Genomic DNA, 16,229 nt, shown 5'->3' on the forward strand with positions numbered 1-16,229 from the left:
AAAGGAAGAAGCGTGGCAAATTCGTAGAGAAGTACAGTATGATCAAAGAGAGCCAAGGTGGCAAACATCACGCTTTAGTGGCTTGAAGTCCTTCAGGGCTACGTCTACCAGAGAATTAAAAAAATAATAATAAATGCAGTAGATGGTCTTGCATGAGCACTTTGATTTCTCAGAAAACGTTTGAGAAACTGTTCTGCATCACAGGTTATTAATATAAAAGATATGAAGCTACAGACTAAGTGGAAAGTTGGCACAGTCTACTGGAAATTGGCTAAAGGGCAGGAAACAAAGGGTGGCAGTAAAAAGCTAAAAGGAGATTAATTGGTGAGTGCTGCAGGGAGCAGTGTTGGGACCCGCTTTTTATTATTTACATATAAATTACTTGGAGGGTAGTATTGAAAGATCTCGTCGCTTGCCAGTGAAGCTGCACCGGATAACAATGCACATAAAAAGGGGCGATACAATTAAGAAAGGGTTTAATTTATTGAAGTAGCTGAGTTGATCAATAGCCCAGGCTAGTGAATGTGGGCTGTTGTTTGGCTCAAATTCCCCCGGGGCTGCTGCTGAGGAGCACCTCAGGTGGCTGGAGGCTCATGTGTCACTCTGCTGTGAATGGTTTTCCAGCCGCAGGGACTCAACGTTGGCTGCCTCTTAAAAGCAACCCTGTCAAAAAAGCCTCAGTGCCTTCGCAGAGCTGCTGTGCTCCTTTTCAGCAGCCAAGTGCAGGTTTTTTGACCGGTGGGTAGGTCCATTTGAAATGTAAATATCAAACCAGCCCACCTGTTCCTTTCGTTGCTTGCCCAGAGCATTTTTCTCCAGAGCATTTTTCTCGGCAGTCTTGACTGCATGTAGGTGAGCAACATGAGAAACAAACACCTGGATTGAAGAAGGGCCTTATGTGACAAACTGCATAAGACATGTTCAGAATGATGTCGTGTGTGACTAAGAGCTCTAGTGGTGTGTATCTGCTGTTACCTATCAGCAGACATCTGTCAGTACCAGTCAGGATAAAATAGAGTGTAGCCCAGTGCTTGCTGCCATGGATGGCTGTGCTACCAAGGTTCTGGTGCTCCTTCTTTTTGGCTGGCTCTGGTTTGCTCAAGTCAAATTCTGCTGGTTCACAGGTCAGCCTCTCTTCATCAAGACAGATCAGGTAGAAATATGGTGACCAAACTGGGCAACTTTGAGGGCTGCCTGATACTCCAGAGAGATCTTAAAGAATTAGAAAGTTTTCCAGGGCAGCACAGAAGGGGTTGGTAGGCTGGAGAGGTTGCTGACAAAGCTCTTGGGACAGCATGGAAGGCAGAGAACAGAACATAGGCAGCCCATGTTGTTTCAGGAAGAGGTCATGAATTCTGTGGGGCGCTATCAGCATTGGCATCTGGCAGCCAAAGCAATGAGTCACAAGGGAAAGATTGAAGATTTGGGGTGGAATTGCTAGGAAACTTGTTGAGGGTGCAGCACCAGTTAAGGAAACCTCTGCATTGCCAGTCAGTGTCTGGCCAACTGCTCTAGCAGTTTTGCAGTGCGTTCAGCTTTGTGCAAACTTGTCACAGAGAGAACATCACTTAAACCTCGCTGTTGTTTCCTGAAATACATCTATGGGTAGGAGGGCAGTCATTGGGAAGATTGGTTTTAGAACTGGGGAAAGAAAAAAAAAAAAAGAGTGATTTCCACTGGAGCCAATGAGCTGCTTTTGGTGACATAAGATTCACAGTACTGTGGGGCTGCTTGCTGTTGCAGGCACTTAGGTAACTCCCTGGATCACTCCTCATCTTTCTGAAACTCTGGCATATCACACTCCTTCGCCTTTTCTGTACAGTATGTGTGAGGTATGCTCTGGAGTGCTGCACACTGTGGGGGTGTGTGCTAGCAGGAAAGTGAAGGGTTAGGAGCTGGCTTATTTCTGCACCTGGGTGAGGTGGTCTGTGAGCATCACTTGAACCTATGATAGGCAGGACAGCCCTAAGTTAACTCATTTTTGTCTGCAATATATGGGGGATACCAATAGCTGTATTTTAGAAATTGGAGGGAAAACTGGAAAAAGAATTTAAGAATAAAAGTCATTTGTGGACGTTGCTGCTGTGGTAACTGGAAGGCTGCCAAAGCTGCATTTTCAGCAAACATTTTGGTGAGTGCCCAATTGGTCCTTCTTTTATATAAGAGTTGCCCTTACCTGAAGTTGCCCCAAGTTTGCCTCCTGTAGCCTTGATACTCTCTTTTCTTTAGCCTGGATACCAGCCTAGCATCCCTCATTGCTCACCCCACTGCCCTTCTCTCCACCTCTTCTGACATCCAATCCCTTCTCAATGGCAACCTTTTCTGGAGGTGCTCACACAACTTTTACTTTTAAGAAGTAACTACTTTGTTCCAAAACTACCCATAAAATAGTGATTGGTTTGGGTTTGTGTTTGGTTTGTTTGGGTTTTTTTCCCAAAAAAAAGCTGAGCATATTCTTGATAAAATAGTCTCTTGTGGGTGTTGCTCTAGCATTGTGCTGCACCAAGGATTGGACCTTGGTGGACTGGCTGCAGGTACCTTTGAAAAATTTCTTATAAGCCCCTATGCGACTCCTCGGTGAGATGAGATTGTTCATTTTGGGAAGATTCAAATCAGTGATGCATGGCTTTGCCTTCCTGCCTTCTCCCCCATCAACACTGCAGAAATGATTTTGTGGTGTAATGTGTACTTTGCCTGAGTGGGAGAGCCACAGTAGGTGTGTTTTTTCCAGCACTGACATTCCAAGCTTGGTTATTCCTCTGAGGGCCTTGCTGCTGAGTGCATCCCTGAGCATTAACCCTGATGCTCTCTCAAATATTTGCTTGTACCCAAGAGATCTGACCAGAACATGTGCTGCTTATTGATGGCTGTGTTGGCCAACATACCCTCCACACCTCAGTGATTTATGAAGTGAAACCCTGGGCAGTTAGAGGCTGAACTAAATTCTGGGAGATGGGGACTCTGACAGCTACTGGTTTCTGTGCAGTGAGCTTGAAGTGAGATCTGTACTGCACACAGGGATCTTTTCTCTAACAGTATTCCCACTCAGTCTGAATAAGGAGATATGCTCTAATGAAGAAAGTATCTTTCCTTGATTTAATCCTCTCCAAAGCCCTTATTCAGCTGCTACCTTAGATAATGAAGTGTAGGTTACGTATTACAAATGACCTTCTTGTGCCTTTGAGTGAAAGGCGAACAAGTGAGGATTAGCAGTCAGGTCTAGGTGATTTTTTTTTTTTTTTTTTTTAAACTCTGGTACTGGTTGCAGCCCCATAAAATCATAATTACATTAAAAGGTCCAGGCATTTTATGTGCATTGCCTTCTCCACGGCTCCTAAGGGGAGAATGCACCAGGAGGGAGGATAAAACAGCTCGTATTTCCGAGTGATGCCAAGTGCTTGTCCCGACAAATTTCCCAACTGCCGCGGCTGTCAGCGGAGCCTGAGGCTGGAGCGGAGTGCGTGACGAGAGGCCCCGTTTCCAAACTTGAGTACAGATGATGGTTTTCTCCTGTGCCTGCCTTGCCAAGGTTGTCACGCTCCTTGCAAACCACGGTTGTTGCCGCCGTAATTAAAGCGCTCCCTGAGCTCTTCCTCACGGCTCCCCCATCGCAGCCCGGGACTGGCGGGCCATTTGTCAGCTGGAGTACAGCCTGTGCTGGAAGCAGAGTTACACTGAGCTAAAGGCTCATTTGAAAAACATTTGCCACGGCCTCTTGCTGGTATTGGGGCTCAGCTGACAGCCCCCTGGCACGTCTGCTCCCTCCACTCCTGGCTTTCCCCAGCCTCCTCGGGGAGAGGACAGTGGAATTATTTTTCCAGGCAGGCTGTGGGGCAGGTGCCAGCAGCAGCGGTCAGCCTGGCTGCGGCTGCGGGCTGGCAAGGTGAAGCCAGTGGGGGTTTTAATTGTGTGGATAGGCCTGGGGGTTCACTTTTGTGCAGATCTTGAATTGGTTTTTACCCACTGAACTCCTTACAGCTACACATAACTGAGCAGGTAAATGATTTCTCTCCATTTCATCAAACTACACTCTGTAATTCTTGAGTGCAGCAGCTGCCTCAGGTTTAGAAAAACAAATGTGATGCCTTCTGCCACACAGGCACTTCCAAATGGGTGCAATTTATCTGGCAGAGTTAAATGGGTCTGGACAAATAGTGAAAACAATTATTTGTGAATATTTTATTAGAAAATATCAAACATTCATTAAATAAATTATTCAGTTTCCATCTGACTAGTCCTGCCAGTGATGGGGAAGAGCCTCACACGCCAAACCAGGCTGCAGGGTGGGGGAGGTTCAGGTTGCTGCTGGCAGCGGGTGGCACGGTACTTGGCAGCCGTGCTCAGGAGCACTTGTGTCCATCCCAGCTGGGGCAGAAGGAGCTGCTGGCCCAAGGGCCAAACTGGATACCACCCCAGCAGTGCTGCAGGAGAGGCATTTCTGTGCCCTGGCCAAACCTGCTAACTTGCAGTTAAACTCGTCAGTGTTTCACAAACAGGCCTGACAGTCTCTTCCTTCATGGGTGTCTCTCGGTTTTTTTGTTTTAGGTCAGAGTCTATGACCTCCTGCAGTATGAGCATGGGCCAGATGATGTTCTGATCCTCGCTACTGATGGCCTCTGGGATGTGCTGTTGAATGAAGAAGTAGCAGAAGCTGTCACTAACTTTCTACCAAATTGTGACCCGGATGATCCCCACAGGTTTGTGCTCACTTCTGATTTTCTGGATTCTCCATGAAGGAGTGCTTTCTGGTAACATATTTTTGTAGAATGTATGATATGAATAACACTCAGTAAATATGCAACACTTACATGAAGACATTTTTATAAGTTGGATGGAGCCTCTACAGCAAATGTAGGGGCTTAAGGAGTCTGTTATAACTCAGAATTGCTGACCTTCAAAGGAAGAGTTGTGAGATCATGGTATTTTGGCATGGAATCCATTTTGTATGCTTTGCAGGACCCTGTGGAAGCTGTAGGAGGCTGAGGTCTTGGCAATAAGTCTCTGTCTCCAGTAGTCACAGGTTTCCCCTCAACTCCTTTGAATAGTCCCTTAACACTAAAGATTGCTTCTCACTGGGACATCATCAGCATGTATTTCTCTCTTTCACTGTATGTATGTATAAATATTGCACAGTGTGGTGGTCATGCTGTGACCTTTAAACCCTCCTGCAGTAGGGGATGCTCAGAGCTACCAGCTGCAGGACAGATGCAGTGACAAAGTAGGTGGAAAGTCTGATTCTGTTTCAGTTAGTTGGATTGTGTTTCATTGCACAATATTAACCTAACTCATCCTCTTCATTTTCATGTCTTTATCACCTCTTACTTGATCACTTTCTCTCTTTAAAACATGCACTCAAGCAAACAAACAAGTTCCTAAACAACTAGAGCACTGCCTGCCTTGAGGGAGTCCATCCATCTGTCTGCCGCTGAGTTCGGTCTCACTGTGAGTTAAAACATTACTCTAGTGATCAGAAGTCTCTTGCTTGTAAAAGGGAGGACTGTGAAAGTGAAAAGAGCTTTATGTTTCCCTAGGGGGGCTATTCAGGAAGGGAAGAGAGTGTTGCTCCTGAATTCAGGCCTTGCTGTCACTGTCTTCTGCCCTCGCCCTGGGCTGAGAGTAGGGAAGAGCTTTTTTTCCACATCCCCAGTTGGCTGGCAGAAAGCAGAGCCTCAGAAATAAGCTCTGAGATATCTTGTCATCCAAGTGAAAATGTGAGCGACCATGCAAGAGCTCAAGTTACAGTCCTTTAGATGTGGCAGCTCTTGAGGACATAGGGAAACTCATCTCTCAGTGCTTGGTTTTTCATCTTCATAAGAACAGCCCTGTTCCCCATCAGCAAACAAAGAAGATAATTGCAACACCCTGACACCCACTTGGATTTTAATGTGGGAGCAGCTCCAAGGTAACTTGTGAGCAGAATTTTCTTGCCCTAACACAGACAGGGAATGCAAAATGACGTTTTGCTGCAAGCATTCAGTCTTTGGGTGAATGGATGATTAACATGAAGCTGCAACTGCAATGTTTTGACCTTCACCACCTCCTTGTCCTGAGAGGAGATGTCATATGAATGACAGCCAGGGCTGTCCCTACTTCAGCAAGATATGGAAGTGTCTCTGCCCTCTCTGTGGGAGGAGACCAGGCAGGATTAGAGAGGGGAACTTCCAGGGTATCTGGCACTGTGTTAAGCAGTTAGGCCATTATTTTAAGGGAGGAGGAGGTGACCCACCCAAAATATTTTCATTTATTCACTGGCACTGTTTAGAGGTGCTAGGGAGCTTTTGCTCTCATTTCTACACCCTTGACTGTCCTCTTGTGAAGGCACCTAGTGAAATGTAATACCTCTGCCCTGCTCTGTCTCCACTGTCATCTCATAGCTGGAAAAGACTGGTGCTTCCTACCATCCTCACTGGTCCTGTGTCAGGAATACATTCCTGGTGTATTGTGTCTGCCTTGTTCCTTTTGGTCTTTGCAAAGTTGGTGATGGCCACCATGTTTGCTGCACCAGGGATGGGAATAATTTGTTCCACCCTTTTGACTTGTTATAATGGATGAAAAATTGCTCATATAAAGCACTCATGGAAATCAGAGACACTAAAGGAAAAAAAAAAAAAAAAAAAAAAGATATTTTTCTTTGTTTCAGTTAGATTTTTTTGTGCTGGTTTATCCCCAGTAATTGTGGGGGATTAGTCCCTGTTTGTGCCAGCGTGACTATACAACACATTCCAGAATGGGGCCTGCTGTATTATGAGTTAGAACAAACACATTTATTAGTGTTTGACCTACTGGTCTATGAATGGACATCTTGGTTGATAATTAATTTGTTCTTTTTAGTAACTTTGTGCCAGGTCATTTAGAGGCTTACAAATAGTGGTGGCAAGACACTTCTCATACGATCTTGCAAAAGGTAATTAGAGCAGTCCCTCATATAGTTTACAGTGATATTTATGAAAATTACCTTGGTGGAATTGCTCTTGCTGCTTGGTTGTAAAGAATATTTAAAGGGTTTAAAGCACAGTGTGAGAGGTTTTACATAATTACTTCACAGTGGCCCAAATGAGGTATAACTAATGAATTTACAATAGCACAGCAGCTCAGACTGCAGAGCTGCATTCATTCCTCTCACTAGTCAGTGACAGGGAAATCTCGTTTGCTGTATTATCAGTGTTATGTTTAAAGGAAATGTTATCCCAGAAAATGTCAGGTTCTGTGATGGGTGTAGTGACATAGTCTGTGGTGAGGTGATCAGCTGGAAATGTAAAATCTCTAGGGATGTAGAAAACTTGTCAGAATGTAAGAGACTTGTCCTCTGGGTTTGGTAATGCTTTGGTCTTCTGGACAACCTACCTGTGGAGCAGACCTTGGAGCTGCCTGACCCAATAGCCTACTTACTCCCTGACAGCAGCATATTTAAAAGAAAAAAATAAAAAAAAAATAAAAATAAAAAAAAAATAAAATAAAAGAGGAAGATTTTAGAGCTGCAGAGTACCGATCTGCTACATAATTAGCTCTTCGTGGGAACAATATACCTTCCATTTGAATTAGGAGTAATTTTATAGCCTGATGGGTAAGAGCTTACAGCCCTTGGCAATACTCTTGGGACTCCCCTGCTGATATTTACTGTCAGAACTGTGAGTGTTTGTTGCCCACAGGAAAACATCTTTGAATCCTGTCAAATGTAGCATGCGCCTGGGCATCTCCAAGTGCAGAGAGAGCAAAGTCTTTGGGTCTGTTTGCACCCAGCCATGCAGACACAGCCTCAGGGGATTTGGGCAGTGGGATGGTTGATGGAAACAGACTCGATTAGAGAACAGTTCCTCTGTGAGGGCTGCAACAGAGGGAAGAAGCTGGAGTGGAGCTGGATTTCTTACCTAGCTCATTTCTTACATGGATTGTGACAGACAAGAGCATGAAGGGGACCCTGAGTGAAGAACAGGTGGTAGTGACACACTGCTGCTTTCCATACATCATTTCTCCAAAAAGCTATGAAGATGGAGAAGCATGGCTCTTGCCTGTTCCCTTCAGCTGCACTTATGCAGGGTTACCCACTGTGACCTTGGGAATCTTTTTAACTTCATGTCCTCCCTCCTCTCCTTTCTCATTCCCTCACTCACACTCGCTGAGATTTATGAGGATGCTGGGGAGTTGCTCAACCTCTGCTGGGTGTGAGAAGATAAGAAGCTGCTAAGGCAGCAGTATGTTTTCCCCACTATCACCATTTCTTCTGCAGTACTTTCACTGATCAATATTGAAAGCTTCAGCAGAAGAAAAAAAAATACTGATTCTTAAAACACAAAAGTTGTCTTTCAGCGAGACTGTTCATTAGGAGGAAGTGGGTACTTTAAAACTATTTCAGCCGTTCTCTAATGCTGTCTTGACAGCTGACTCCCAAGTTCACAGCACTGGAGAAGAAAACATTCAGTAATGGACTGCTACTGCTATTCATCTCCAGGTACAAGAGACTCACCCTGTCTCCTCCAGTGCCAAGCTGAGCAGCATCACCTTCAATTCAGCTCTACTTTTTCCTTTGTTTCGATGTGCTGGTTTTCTTTTGTATTTCACAGTATCTCTAGGAGAGGATTTCTGGTTTATTCAAATTCCTGTTTTATTTTTTCTTTTGCCCCTTCCAAACATTGAGAAGCAAAAGCTTTACACAGTCAAGAGCAATACTCATTCAGCTGTATTCTTTCAATGTGGACAGCCCTTTTTAATTGGAAAAAGGAAGAAGACAAAGTTTTCTCACAGAATGATGGGTGTTTTCTTCTCAAATTCTGACAATAGCTGAGAAATCCTTGGAAAAGATTCACTCAGCATCAGGCATGCTGTGAATAAATATTCCACTTTCTCACTTGCCACGTGGAGCTCTTTTGTTCCTTAGCCCTGCATCTGATTTGGGGATTTGGGAACTGGGGAGTGCAAGTATGCATGTTTGGGGTTTTTCCCTGTAGAAAATAAAATTTTCATGTCACATTAGGACAGTACAGGCAGTGCTGCTTGCTACATCCTGCTGCTGCAGCTCGAGGTTGTGGGTACAGACATCTCAAAACCTGCAGGCAGTGTGTACAAGTGTGCAAATGAGTGTGTTAGAGTTCATGCCTCAGGCCCTTCTCTTACTGCTGAAAGTCAATCTTCTGTCAAAACTCGTGAGGGCTGGAAAGTTTCTCACTCAGTCCCATTAGGACCAGGGAGGGCATTGCTTCTGTACAGCATCACTTTTGTACATGACTTGGATTTAACATCAAACCTTTGGGGCAGTCAGATGTCGGTTCATTTGTATTGAAGAAATTTTTCTAGAGAGCAGATAAACTATTCCTGGCTCAAAGGAGTAATTAGAGTTTAAGGCACCAAAATTGTCAGAATATAACTGGGGGGGTTTCTTTCTTTTATCCCCAGAAAATAAATAAAGTCTCTATTGATAGAAATCACCATTTAATAATGCATTCTCTGGTGAAAAGTTTGGGGGTTAGAACAGTCCCAGATACTCTAAGTTTCTCCCCCTTCCTTGCACACACTGATTCTGATCAGTGGTGATACTGTTCTTTCCTGTTCCTCAGATGGGATCTGGTCAGATCATTTCTGACCAAGGATCCTGCCTAGAAAATTGGGTCTTGAAGTGCAAACCATTCTTGTCCTTCCTGGTTTCAGGAAACTACAGAGGTGGGCTTTGCTTCTGCTGGCCTGTGTTTCTGGCTTCATAGACACCCCACCTCCCCCATTATATTGGAGGTTGGTACTTATGCACAGGCAGACACAATATTGAACTTTTTTTTTTTTCTTTGTCAGTCTTGATTAGTTTTTAACTATCAAATCATAGAAAAGTTTGCCTTCACCCAACCAAATTCAAATCATCTCAGCCAGGTGTCGGACTGATGAAGAAAAACACGTGACAGTAGCTGTTGTGAGAGTGACAGAGCACTGGAACAGACTGCCCAGTGAGGCTGGGGAGTCTCCTTCTCTGGAGACATTCAAAATCTCCTGGACATATTCCTGTGTGACCTACTTTAGGTGACCCTGCTTTGGCAGGGGGGTTGGACTTGTTGATATCTCGAGGTCCCTTCCAACCCCTAACATTCTGTGATTCTGTGGTTCTTTGATAGTGAGATTTTTTTTCAGAGGAAACCTCTGAGTGAGTTCACAGATGTGTGGATCTAGTAACAGCAGATAAAACAATAAGGAAGAACAGGATGGAGCATTGTCATGCACCACCTTTAGGATTCTGACAGCCTTTTGCCCTGAGCAGCATCTGTTATTTTTTCAGGACAGAAAATAACTCCCATAAATCCAATGCAGCTCAGCCCAGCACAAGCAGGGAGTTTTGAAGCAACATGAAACTTGTTTTTTCACTAAATTAAGCATTTGACAACTCACATTCACATAGATTTCGTTGAACTCATAAATGTGAAAGGACTGTGAGACTCTTAATCTGGCTGTATTAACTGTACTTTTCCTTTTCCAATTTCAAAATAAAAGATGTTTAGAAATCTTTCTTATGGCCAAGGAAAACAGACAAGTTGGTCTGCTCGGTTTAAAGTGCAATTTAGATTCTATTTTTAGTGTTCTATTACTTTCAAATCACTTTCTTTGTTCGAGTTTGTCTCTGAAATGGTTCACCCATATTTACCTTGAGATGTCTGAGTCCACAAGGACGTAGTTTTCAACAAGTAGTGCCCTCATTTTTTTTCAGACTTCCAGAAAGCAGATTTGTTAAGACAAATGTTTTAATATTTTTCTGAAAACTTGTGAAGCCACGCACCCAGAATGATGGGTAACTCTCACCAGCTGGTGCCTATCAGATACTTTCAGCTTTTGATACAGGAGCCATCACTGACCTGAAAGGGGTTGTGGCTCTGTGGCTACGCTGTGGTTCGCTTTTCTCCCGCCTGCTTCGGAAGCACGGGGCAGCTTGTCCTGGTAGCTCAGGGCAGTAAATGAAAACCCAATTCCCTCATGAAGACTTCCCTGGCTGTGTTCTGCCTTTTCCACAGGTACACGCTGGCGGCGCAGGACCTGGTGATGCGAGCCAGGGGAGTGCTGAAGGATCGGGGCTGGCGGATATCCAACGACAGGCTGGGCTCTGGAGATGACATCTCTGTCTACGTCATCCCTCTCATACACGGGAACAAACAGTCCTGAAAGCAGCACCAGGAGTGGTTATAGGTTTGGGATCTTTTTGGGGAAAGGGCCTGTAAGAGACAATGGTTTTGGTGATCTGACCAGGACACTTCCAATTGATGTAATGTATTCAAAACTAATGCTGGAGGGGTATTTTTCTGCCCGAAAGGTAGGGCTCTGCACATATACTGTATATGATTAAAGATTATCCTTAAGATTGCAATTTCCATATAGAAATGGTTTTGGTGCTTAACAGGAATGGGATTTAAATGCTGCTAGCATATTATGGATTCTGTCATCCCTCCAGGTGGGGAATTAGGTTTTTTCTCAGTTTACCACGTAGCTTGGGAGAGCCATTTCACTTGTGAAAGTAGAAGTGGGTACCAGAAGCTAAGGAAGCTCCTGAAAGCTACCCTCAAATATTCAGGAGGTGACTTGGGTTACATCTCATTTAAAAGTACCTATATATACATATATAAGACTCAAAAGTTTTCTTCTTTCAAAAAGTTGCATTCATGATTTACCTATGGACAACTTCAAACGTGTAATCTTTCGAATCTCCATTTTCCTCTCCTGTCTCTTCTTCAGCAGACTATATTTCTGTATTTTAGTAGGAAAACTGAAATTGTTTTCAGTGTGACTCTGCCTGTTTACTGCAGCTAAAACAGCCACCTGCAAAATTGTCCAGGAGAAATAGGTCACAGTTCTGGATGGGAAGATTTATTCTGGTGTGAGTGAGGAGCTGTTTGTCCAGATTCCTTGTTGTGTGCATACCATGATTATACAGAGCACGCAAGCTCAGCTTTATGGGATATTTACCTGGAGGCGATGGTTTATTTGGGATCAGAGATTTTTCATTCACTGAATGGTTCTGCCTGCTTTATCCTGTTGAAAGGATCCCTGACCATACAGCTTTTGCATCAGTTGGGATTCAGTACATTTATTTGGGCTCCTGAGTGTACTTTTAGATGGATTCCTACTGGAAATGGTGGTATTGTTCTTGTTATCAATTTGAATACCCAGACAATAATCTATTTAAAAGTCATTTAACTTCTTCCTGCCTCACTTATTATTCAGCATACCTTTGGCTACTCAGAAAGTGACATCTTATAATGTTGTGTCCTCTTGCTACTGAGGACTGTAGTCAAGAATCAGAAGATCGCTGTGGTAGATGCAAGCCCTTGGTTTGCTTCAGCAGCTTTTTTTTCAGAAGTGATGAATTAATTTAAATAAGGAAAAATGAAGTATAATGTTATCAGAGTGAAAGCATTACTCCAGGAGGGAAACAAGTGAGCGAATCTGAAGCTTAACCTGGTTGCCTATTCTTCAAGCAGGCAGCACTCTTACTTCATTGGGAGGGACTGAAGGAAAAACAAAGTCAGGAGGCTCTAACTACGGGTGGTTGGATTGGCTGAGGAGCCAACTTCAACCTGATTTGCCCTCAGACCACATTTGGAGCTGCTCACCTGGTTTCGGCTGCTTGGAGAGCCAAAAGACAGGGAGCTGACAGAACTGTAGGGCACTGACTAGGCAGCTCACAAATGTTGTGTCCTTTCCAAAGCAGGAGGAGGAGGAGGAGGAGAATGTGCCCTTTGCAGACTTTCTCCTGAGCAGGCATGGCCTGGAGCTTGCCAGGTCTGCAATTCATCCTGTGCTCTGTGAACACTGCGCAGCGCCTGTGTGGCACGGCACGGCTGCTCCGGGGCTGTGTTGCTTTGCCCCTGGAAGCTCATGTGGGACTGACCCGGTGGGCTTAAGCTACCCATGCTCTAAATCTCTACACACAGTAGGAGTTTCAGGTTGGGAGGAGGCAATACAGAGTGTGTAATGGCTCAAACATGCAGCAAACTGCATGATTTTAGCCTGAAAACTGTTCCAAGCATTCCCCGGGACCTGCATGTGATAAAGCTGTGCAGAACACCAATGTGTTGTATTCTAGAGCTTCAGCATAAATCAATGGCATATCTGACTATGTGTTGTCATGCTTTATCTATTCTTTCCTTACTTTATTTTTTTTTCATTTGCCTCTTTTTCTGTGTGCAGCTGGGTGAAAAGAGAGGTCTGGAATCCAGAATGTTTTTCACATGGCTCCTCATATGTTTTAAAGATTAAGCAAGAGATCTTCTCTTGCACTTTTTTTTCCTTTTTTTTTTTTCTTTTTTTTTTTTTTTTTGCCTAATAAACTTGTAAACATGCTTTTCATGCTCTGTGTAACTCCTGTTGTCTCTTCGCAAATGCAGTTGTATTGTCCTCTAGCAATTCAGGTCCTTTTTCACAAAGAAACTAATGCTGGCAATTCCAGTGGAGTCGTATGAAAAGCTAAGAAGCTGATGCTTGCTGGTACCAACTGTGAGCCCAAGTCAAATATTTCAGTGCCCATGAGCTGTTGGTCTTCATTATTTGGTAACGTGGTGTCAGTGCAAATGCCAGGCATGATAAAACCACTGAATACAATGTGGTGGAAATAAATTTTCAGTGTAGCATTTGCCAAAATGTAAAAGTGAAACCTCAAGGCCATGGAGAATGCACCTTCTCCTTCAGGGGTGTTTTTAAAAGTACCTCTGGAGAGATGGGTTAGCAGAGTGTGTGACTTGGTGGGAGCAGACAGGCTGGTGATTTCTCATAGCAAAATCTCAAGGGTGCTGGTATGGCTTTGTGAATCAGCCTGCACAGTCAGACTGCTTCTCTGCAGTGGCTGTGCCCAGGCAGAACTCTGTTAGCTCTCACAGCCTCTCCTGGAAAGGGTGGAAGCACAGTATCAACAATTAATAATGATTGGCATCAATTAATGAATTCTGAGAATTTTAAAGGGTAATGAAAAGCTTCCTACACAGATGCCTGTGACTGAAGCTATGCTGTGATGCTTTTTGTTTTGCCTTTTTTTAATGAAGTATCTTCTATACAGTTACATGCTTGCCATCCTGGAGCATCCTCTCTGGCATTCCTCTGATGTGCTGCTGTGTTAGCACTTGGGCTTTCCCTTCTGCCTGCTTTCACTGGGAGCTTCTGATGTGCCTGCACTGTGCTCTGTGCTCAGCTTCAAGGCATGGTATAAATACATGCACACACCAAAGCCTCGTGTGACTAGGAGGCAGCAGTCACTTCTTGAGGAAATATTGTGTGAGAAGGAAGAATAATTAAAAGCATTTCCAGTTCCCTTTGTAAGCTGAATTATTTGGGGAGTCACAACGTCAGAAATCACTGATGGCAGGGAGGATCCATGGTGCACAATACCAGTGTTCAGGTAGGCACAGGATGGGTATTGCCATGTGAGACTTTTCAGCTGCTCTAGGGCCCAGTGAAGCCCCTGCATTAGGAGCAGACTGGGGCAACTTAAGCACCAACTCCAAATTTTACATCCTTGCCACAGCATTTTAGTAACAGCAGCACTATGGGTTGGTTTGGGGTTTTTTTGCCAGTGAAGTTACCTTAGTATCTAAAATAGTTCAAGCCTCAGTAGCAAGGGACCTCAGTCCTGAGTTACCTCTGTATTCACATTGCTCTGCACAGTGCTGTGTCCTTGCCTGTATGTAGGAGCTGCTTAGAGTCAGGCAAGTTTTTGCCTTGTCTGGACAGGGCCAAGGGAAGCAGGTGATGTGCCATGTGGTTCATTGTAGCCAGCAGTGCAATGTAACACTGTCCTTTGGCACCTAATCCAGTCCAATTTCTAGAAACTCGAAACCAAGAAGCTTCTATGATTCTCTTGTGTTGCAGAAGGCAGTACAGCCATTTCAGAGATTTTTTTTTTTCTTGCACTGCAGCCTAAACTCTTCTTTGTTTAATTTGAAGAAGGTACGTAGAAACTTTGTTTACACCTTAGGCAAGAAGGCACTCAAACATCTTTTTGGTACATAAATGGAATGATGCTTCCTTCATGAACACAAGAGTGTTGTCTGAGAGGGCTGATGTTCATGATGTTCAGTGGCCTCATGCTGGAGGAAGACAGTTATTATTTTCTTTTTATAAATTCTAAATATCCACAGGGCTAACAAGCTAAAGGAGAAGTGGTCAGAGTCTGTAGTTAGCAGTGGATTTCCATGTTAAAGTTACTTCCATGTTAAACTATGAGAAGAGGTGTGGGAGGTACAGTTGGCTCTGTGCCTCCAGGGTATTTTTGAAGAACCACACCTGATGTTTGAGAGGATTTTGGCTTTTGACTTTTGCTGGTTGAACACTACATACTCCAAGCAAATCTGTGCTTCTTCCTGCCTCAGTGTTTTACTTTATTTTATATTTTATGTACAAATACTTTCAGCATTTTTGTGTCAAACATAATTGCAGACTGTGGAATTGCTGTTCCTCCTCAGCTTTTTTGGTGTGTAAATAGTTTTCCTCCATGTGTCTTAGATGAAGATAAAGTGATGTGGCTGCCATAGAGAGAGTGACCAAATGATGCTGTAACTGTGCTGCTGTACTTCTACCTGTGATGTACTTGAAGGAGGATGCCCTTGTCCACCTCCACTCTCATCTCTCTTTTTTTTTTTTTTTTTTTTTCCTTTTTTTTACCATTACTGGTGGTGTTCTTTCATAGGTGAATTATTTTGGTTTGGGATTTATTTTTGGTTTATTTTTGATTTATTTTTGTTTTAGTAGCTGCCACCTTTTCCTTTCCTTCATTCGAGAAGTCATCTTGTTTTGAGATCTGTACAACTGTCTGGGTTTTATATGTCCTGAAGAATGGAGAACCTGCTGGAGGAAGATGTTTTTGACCAATGTACTTCTGCTTTGTGACTGTGAAATGTTAATCTTTTTGTAAGAACAAAAATGTTTAGTAAAGGGATATATTTTGTGTTTTTTGAAACTTTTCAGTGCAATGAACTAAAGAGGAGGATGCTGAAGAAGTGTATGCACAAAGTTTTAAAATAAAATTTTAAATTATATATATCCATCTATAGCTATAACCATTATTATTATGCCTTCTTCCCAGAGAGTGCCTAAGTCTCTTTGTGTGTTACTAACTGTGCAATATGGAGAAGCAGCACACTTTGCTATACAGGGGAATGGATGATTCACAGACAAAAGGTCTCACTCAGTTTAATGAAGTGAATCCCTGTGAGGTGCATTAGTGGAGGGGTTGATCTGGAAGAGTTCAGTTGTAGGATAACTGTGTGAGCTGCATG

General features: G+C 43.6%; 1 protein-coding gene across 1 annotated transcript in view; it reads left to right on the forward strand.

Moving 5' to 3' along the window:
* PPM1H (protein phosphatase, Mg2+/Mn2+ dependent 1H) overlaps positions 1-15,993 on the forward strand; it is a 130,968-nt gene extending 114,975 nt beyond the window's left edge. The window contains exons 9-10 of the mRNA XM_071733501.1: positions 4,546-4,697; positions 10,983-15,993. Of these exons, the coding sequence (XP_071589602.1) occupies positions 4,546-4,697; positions 10,983-11,130 (300 nt within the window). The 3' untranslated portion in view covers positions 11,131-15,993. The remainder of the gene's footprint in view (positions 1-4,545; positions 4,698-10,982) is intronic.
* Positions 15,994-16,229: the final 236 nt, after the last annotated feature.

This window comes from Heliangelus exortis, chromosome 1 (genome assembly GCF_036169615.1).
Source record: "Heliangelus exortis chromosome 1, bHelExo1.hap1, whole genome shotgun sequence".
NCBI classification, from domain to species: Eukaryota; Metazoa; Chordata; class Aves; order Apodiformes; family Trochilidae; genus Heliangelus; species Heliangelus exortis.